This window comes from Atta cephalotes (genome assembly GCF_000143395.1).
Source record: "Atta cephalotes unplaced genomic scaffold scaffold00014, whole genome shotgun sequence".
NCBI lineage: Eukaryota > Metazoa > Arthropoda > Insecta > Hymenoptera > Formicidae > Atta > Atta cephalotes.
The window spans coordinates 2,192,126-2,199,966 of NW_012130078.1; the positions used below are offsets into that span (position 1 = coordinate 2,192,126).

At 31.9% G+C, this 7,841-nt stretch overlaps 1 protein-coding gene across 1 annotated transcript in view; it reads left to right on the forward strand.

The window, feature by feature from the left end:
* The first annotated feature begins 5,718 nt into the window (after nucleotides 1-5,718).
* LOC105617857 (tyrosine-protein kinase hopscotch-like) overlaps nucleotides 5,719-7,841 on the forward strand; it is a 7,396-nt gene continuing 5,273 nt past the window's right edge. The window contains 6 exon segments of the mRNA XM_012199403.1: nucleotides 5,719-5,832; nucleotides 6,401-6,702; nucleotides 6,782-7,141; nucleotides 7,310-7,522; nucleotides 7,663-7,799; nucleotides 7,802-7,833. Coding sequence (XP_012054793.1) covers nucleotides 5,719-5,832; nucleotides 6,401-6,702; nucleotides 6,782-7,141; nucleotides 7,310-7,522; nucleotides 7,663-7,799; nucleotides 7,802-7,833 — 1,158 coding nt within the window.

Here is a 7,841-nt window from a genome sequence, read left to right on the forward strand (position 1 = left end):
ATGTTTGTCACGACAATCAGTCAGAAGCATATTATTAAACGCTTCTAATTGATTGTCACGACAAACGTTTCAACTGGCAACGGGTGTTTGCAACGCATTGTAGAATGCCCTTAACGCTGATTGGTTACTTTTATGACGCATTTCCGCATTCGTATGCTTTGCTGGATTTATATTGAATCCGACATGCGTCGTACGACGCACTGCAATCAATCAGAAAATAGGGTTTTGCTTCGTATAATCGACACAAAATAAAATTCTGCGACAAGAGCTCACAGGTTTGTGCGTGTCGCATGCTCCAAATTAACCAGGGAGCACTTGGATCATAGATAAGATGGCGATTGGAACAGTTGCATTCGTGTGCTCCAATGTTTATATATTTGATATGAACGGATTTAGGACAAAGTATGTCATCTAACCTAATCCGTGAGATTATTCGAACGAGTCGGATATGTGCTTCGTTCCATTTCGGATATTTTATTGTGTTACGTCGATTATTTGGAAAGCATTGTTATACAAAATAAATGCGTTTTAATAAATATAAATGTTATATTATATTTTTGTATTATATTATATTTTATTGTATAATATTTTATTTTTTTAATTTTTCTAATTTCCTTTATTTTATTTATTTATTTTATTTATTTATTTTTTTTATTTTATTTATTTTATTTTATTTATTTATTTATTTTATTAATATTATATTATATTGTTGTATATTGGGAATACAAATTAGTTCGTTCCGTTCAAAAATGCATTTATTTCAAAACCAAATGAATGAACAGATCAATTAAAGTACTGTTCATCGCTGTCTATTACTTTTTCCCATCTCTCAGGCAATTTTCGAATTCCATCTCGAAAAAAATGACTCGTCTTTGGAGGCGATCCAATTTTGGAGCCAATTTTCGATTTCTGCGAAAGAAGTGAACCGGTGACTTGCTGCATCCTTTGGAACAACACAGTAATCAGAAGGAGCAATGTCCGGAGAATATGACGGGTACGATAAAACATCCCATTTGAGCGTTTCCAAATATCATTTTACGACTTTAGCGACATGAGCGTTGTCATGAAGAAGAATAACTTTATCATGCTTTTACTCATATTCTGGTCGTTTTTCTCGCAATGCACGGTTTAAACGAATCAATTGTAGCCGATAACGATCACCCGTAATGGAATCGCTGTTTTAGCAGCTCATAATAAACAAGACCTTTTGGTCCCACCAGATACAGAGCATGTTCTTCGAACCATGAATGGTTCGGCCATGGTGTTGATGTTGAAGTCGATGGCAATGATTGACCGGGCTTAGCGTAGTATTTTTTCTTCTTGAGGTTGTCGTAGAATATCCTTTTCTTCTCCAGTCACAATCCGAAAAAACCTTTGCAAAAAACCTTTTCTCTGTTGTCTTTGAATCAGCTGTTCGCAAGTGAAAAATCGCCTTTCAACGTCTCTCGATTTCAGTTCATAAGGCACTCAATTTCTTTGTTTTTGAATCATTCCTATGCTCTCAATCGTACAGAAACGGCTTGTTGAGTTACCCCCAATGATTCTGCAAGCTCCTCTTGCGTGATTTGACTCTGATCTTCTTCGAGTAATGCCTCTAATTTTTTGTCTTCGAATTTTTTTGGCTGTCCAGAGGCTTGTCTTCAACGCTGAAATCTCCATCCTTGAAACGTCGAAACCATTGATTTATCAGTTGGAGCAGTGTCACCATAAATTTCGACAAGCATTCGATGGGCTCCAACCGCATTTTTCTTCGAATTAAAGCAGAAAATCAAAACCTCCTGCAAATGCTGCTTGGTTAACACAAAATTCGACATTTCAAACAAAGTAAAATTCAAGGTTTTTGTATGAAACTCAAAGCGATATAAACTGAATATTAGCAGATGTTTAACTTCTCTGAAACCGCCAAAATCAGCTGTCACTATGAACCATTCACAATAGCTGGAGCCATCTTTAGGGCAACGGAACCGAACTAATTTGTACTCCCAATATATTTTTATATTTCTATCAAAAACGTATTTATTAAAGGCGTTTTTATACAAAATGAACCTGAAATATTTTTTTGGATACAGTATGTTTTCAATCATTAAGCATGCGTACGGAACATGCCCCAATTGAATCACTTTCTGAGATAAATCAAATGGAACTTAATTTACTCCTATGGAGTATGCTCTATGCGACGCGAATATCTAGTCGCCATATTGGTTCCGTGACGCGTATTGGAGCATATTGGGCATGTTGGAGCGTGCGACGCAAACAAATCTCTTATGACTACACAATCATGCAACTATGGATACGGTCAACACGATACAAACGATTTTGAAGTATTTTTAACTGGTTAATTTGTAAAATTCTTTCTTCTAATTAATTCATCAAACGCTTCAAAGCATTTGAAACGAGACTTCGACCACAGCCTATACGCGACACTTCTGCGATATTTTGCTGGTTCTACTTTAGTTGCAAGCCGATCGCATTTTTCAATCAACGTTTCATGGTTATCGCAACAAACTTGCGATCGACTTGCAACTAATGTATTATTATTACCAGCTCGACACAGCTTGTGCGACTATGGCTGCGTTCGGAAACGCTCACTGGTTTGCCACTAATACATACAAACCGTTTGGAAATACTCGTGTATACTCGGTGTGCATTAGTGTGAGATCATTCGGAAATATTGAGAGTTACATCGAATACCATCACTAAACCATCACTAAACCATCCGTACGAAAAGCAAGGAGAGTCAGTGTGAACCGGTGTATTATGGGCGCAACACAGACTTACATAATGCATAATGCATAGTACATAAGGGAATGGACCAATAAAAATTCTTCTTTTCCATGGAATGAGAGAAAAGAATAATTACATCGCATTCTTGGATCAAAAAATTTTGAGCAGTTATATTAATCTAGAAAATTTGTGTAAGTTTTACTATTTTTTTATTTATTTTTATTCTAACTTTCTTTTTATATTGCTCTTTAATAATATTTTCTGCACACTATGCAACAGATTATTTGTATAAATATTGTAAAATTGCATGTCTAGTACTATTTAAAAAACTAACTTTAAGATTGACAATAAGCCTCACAGGAACTAATAGACTCGGCAAATGAAAATGGATTGAAAAGGATTGGAAATTTTCAATCCATCCGAATCCGTATTTTAAATCCATAAAAAATGGATTGGAATTCATATAAATATTTTTATATATGTAAAAATATATAAACAAATTAAAATATTAATTATATGAAATTCTATAGTTATTATTTTAAAATTTTTATACAAAAAATATACGCTATATAATAAAAGAAACATGTTAATATAAAATATACGTAAAAGCGATTAATTTATTAATTAAAAATAAGGACTTTATATAAATAACATTTGTTATACATATTTACATATGTATTCTTTTTGTTTCTTTTAACTATTAAATGAAGGAGAATTCTCATGATATTTTTATGGTACAACTTTTTTTAATTCAATTGAATTAAAACGAAAAATTTTTTATTCATATTTCTGAATAAAATGCATTTATAATGCATTTTTAAATGAAACAATGTATTTTTTACTCACAATTTTAAATTGAATAGTATTCATGGTTCATTTTAAAAGAAAAACTTTTTTTATATTCAATTGGATTAAAAAACTATATTTCCTATTCAGAATTTTAAATTAAGTAGTATTCACGATGCATACAAAATACTATATTATTTTTAGATTGAAAAGTATAGAAATATACTCCAGGCCATTCCTATAAATGAATAAAAATACATTCATTTTCAGAAATGAAAAAGATTCATTTTAACATTCATGAATTCGTATTTTTGAAAATCTGAATCCATTTTATTCCATTTCAATTCTCATTTGCTGAGGATCTTTGGAATGAACATCCAGCACTAAAGTTTTATATTACTGATGTCAATTTTCTTTAAGGATTTACAATAATAAGACTGTTACAATCATAATATAGTTAGTTGTCAAACCTGATATGCTGATTCTACAATAAATTGATAGTCGGAAGTCTTAGTCGGTAAAGTTGACCAATAGCCAACTTGTAAAACTAAAGCTGAAAGATCAAATTCATCGATAGATTAATAGGCCTTCTGCAATGAGCCATAAGTTATAAATCAGAAATCACAAACTTGACTACTGTGATTGATTCATTTCTTATGATTTATAATTTATGAACTATGACTTATTGAAGGCTTATAAGCTACTGACTCATTGTAGAATCAGCATTATATTAACTTAAATTTTCACGATGAAAAATTTTACCATTGTCTAAAATCAATAGCAACATATTAGGTACGGGAAAAAGTTCAAGGCGTTTTTTTTAATACCATCTAACGGGAAAAATGCCATGAACTTTTTCCCTCACTTAATATAATTACGATATGATAGTGAAACGTTTAACAGGCACTGGTAAGCATGGAAGGAATGTCTTATATTCCTTTCTTTTTACAATCATATACCGTCGTTCATCTTTACAATTATTCCACCGCCTTGCTTCATCAGTGAATTGTTTAGCTCGAGGTTAGAATTAAACATGAGCGATGAGGTGGAATTGAGATGACATACACGCCATCCGGTAGCCGTTTGGGAAGACTCATCATCCAAAGGCACATGATATCTCCACTGTAGTCAACGAAACACACCAACGAGTGATGTTTCCGAACGCAGCCTATTGTAGACGAGGCCGCCCTCCCATCAGCGAAAATTTAAAGCGGAACGAAACAGCCGGACCAATCACAATTGCAGAAAAAAACAGATTAATGAGCATAATTATTTAGAATACGAACTACTCCTCTGATTTTGATGAAATTAGATTCATTTGACGCGTTTTTGCTAAAAAACGAAAGAATCTGTCAAAAAAAAGAAACATTGGAACAGTTTCGCGAACCGAGATATTAAGCATTAAAATTGATTATTGAGGTTAGGAAATCTGTCATATGGAGTGTATAGACAGTAATGTTTATTGGTTCGAGACGCTTACGCCATCCCGAACAAAAAGATAACATCCTACCCGCTTGGCTGCGTTCGGATTCCCACCTGAGTGTCCCACCTAGGTGTCCATCCCCGGATGTCATATCATCTTTGTTGTTTATCGAACGTTAAATAAAGATGACACCCGAGAATCATCTAGGTGGGAATCTGAATACAGCCTAGCGTATAGCATATGTTACTTTTTTACCCGAGGCACAATGAAAGCTACATATAGCACGATTATATGAAGTAAATATCGATTTATCAGCTTTGAAAAATGGACGATGTACCCTAAGAAAAGTGGACGTTGCTATGTAATTTACATCCACTTTGTCAGAGGGCATAGTGCGTGGCAGCATGTTGCGGTCACAGGTTTTGAACCGTCATGTCTTCTCTCAGGTTTCCCTCTGGTTATACTGTAAAGATTTTCTATGTAAAAAAACATCCAAATAATAGGAGGGCTCAGTAGTGTTGACCAATAGAATAGATTCGAATGCGTTTTTCATCAGAGAGGTAATAATATTAATATTAGACATTTTATTAATCATGATATGTGCATTATATTTTTATCATTAAACAACTTTAGGCGTAATTCTCTTTAGTCTGCACAAGTGCAGAGTAATGCAGGTGACTGAATTCGCTATATTTGTCACACATGATAAACAAAAATCGATGTGCGTTGAGTCGAGGATTGCTATAAGATGTAATATTTCTGAGATCGACGATTTGTAAATTAATATGGATGATGACTCGCGACTGTCACATTATGTATACATTTATATGGCCAACAGGGATAAACCATTGAAATTTGCATTTACTATTGGTGAAACCATCGAGTATTTGTGTATAAAGGTGTGAATGATTCTTTTTCTTTCAGTTAAATTAAACAGAATGAAATGTGATTATATATAATGTGATTATATATATCTTTATCAAAAATGAATGTTTCTGACTTGACGATTTTGAAAACTACTATCTGTTATTTATTAATCATACTGTATTATCATCTTTATTAATTAAAATTATAACAAGAAATTAGCTCTCTTGTTAAAATTTATTTATTTGTGTAGAATACAAATTAACAGTGACGTTATAGCAATATAATTATATTTTTCTGCTTAATGTATCTGTTATGTACATACAGAATGTGTTATGTAACTTATTATACTGTATATTATTTTGTGAAAAATTTTTAATTGGTATAAGGTTACTATGGAATTGTAATTGTATGTTAAATCTACTTTTATCTATTTTTATTAATTTATTATTCTGTTAACAATTTGCACCTTTTTTATTATTTCTGCAAAATTAAATTTATTTTTCCATAACATATTTAAATAAATTTTGGTTATAATCTTTTATTTTTATCTTTGCAAAGCAATCTTAATATTTTTTAAAATCAAAACTATTTAACTTATAGATATGCCATAACTTCAATATAAGTCCTTTAGCAAGACATCTGTTTGCACTGCAAAGTTATTCTTCAAAACTATGGTTCCCTTGTGGTCACATACTAGAAGAAGACTCGGAGAAATACAGATTCAATTTTCGCCTGAGATTCAAGCCATCTAGTATGGACAGGCTGAGAGAAATAGATTTAAATGCATATAATTATTATTTTGAACAAGTTCGTAAAGATGTATTGGATAACAAGGTACCTGACATTGTTTATGAAAAACATAAACATGAATTAATTGGCTTAGGAGTTAGTGATATGTATAGGTAACGTACAAGTCATTTTTTTTTGATAGAATATGGAATAAATGATGGTTGTTTATTTATTACAATTTTTTCATTGCAGAGTAATGCTTGAAGAAGAACTCCCACGTGAAATTGTAGAATCAGAATATAAAAAATATATACCTAAGGAATGCATAAAAAGACATGCCTTTTTTATTAGAAAACCTATTCACAATGCACTTACAAAATTATCTGGATATGATGCTGCATACGTCAAGGAGCAGTATTTGAAACAGTTTGAACGCATGGCCCCAAATTATCCATATGAAGAATACACAGCATTAATGGATAAAGATGTTCCTAATCTAAGAGCTAAAGTCTTACTTAGGGTTACCATAGAGCAAGTAAAATACTGTGAGATTGACATTGGTACATGGAAAACGATTTGTAGGATAGAGGATATATCCACTCTCTCTATAGGGTAATAACAAATATATGCAATGTAACGTGTAACAATGTATTTCAGTACATTGGTTTTTCTTAATGCACAATCTTAAAACACAAATTAAAATAATTTTTATAGTCCATATTAGTAAAATATAATAAAAATAATGAATATATATTTATCTATTACGTTCTCATATTTTAGAAAGAATAATACTGTGTTAATTGGGAGGAGAACTGGCATACCATTGTGTGTACAATTTGATACAAAAGCGATTTTATTATCATTTGTATCCGCATTGGACGGATATTACCGCTTATCTGTTAAGTGGAATTTTAATCTGTGTAGTGGTGATCTTAGTATTATTACGCCTTCCTTAGAAAGATTACAAAAATTAAGGTGCCATGGACCAGTTGGGTAAGATGAATTTTATAAAATGAAAGAAAGTTCTTACATTTACATTTATTATTAATTATTTTATTATTATATATTATTATTTATTTATTAAGTTTTTACATTTATGTAATATTTACATATAGTCTTTAAAAATGTTTCAGAAAGGATTTCTCGTATACGAAGCTTAAAGAAAAATGTGCCAACGAGCCTGGAAGTTATATACTGCGCGAAAGTGAAACCGAGTATTGTGTTTATTACATCGACGTTTATAACAAAGACGGAACTATATCTTCGCAAGAATAGTAGAGGCTAAACCTGAATTTGTAATGACAAACAGTTC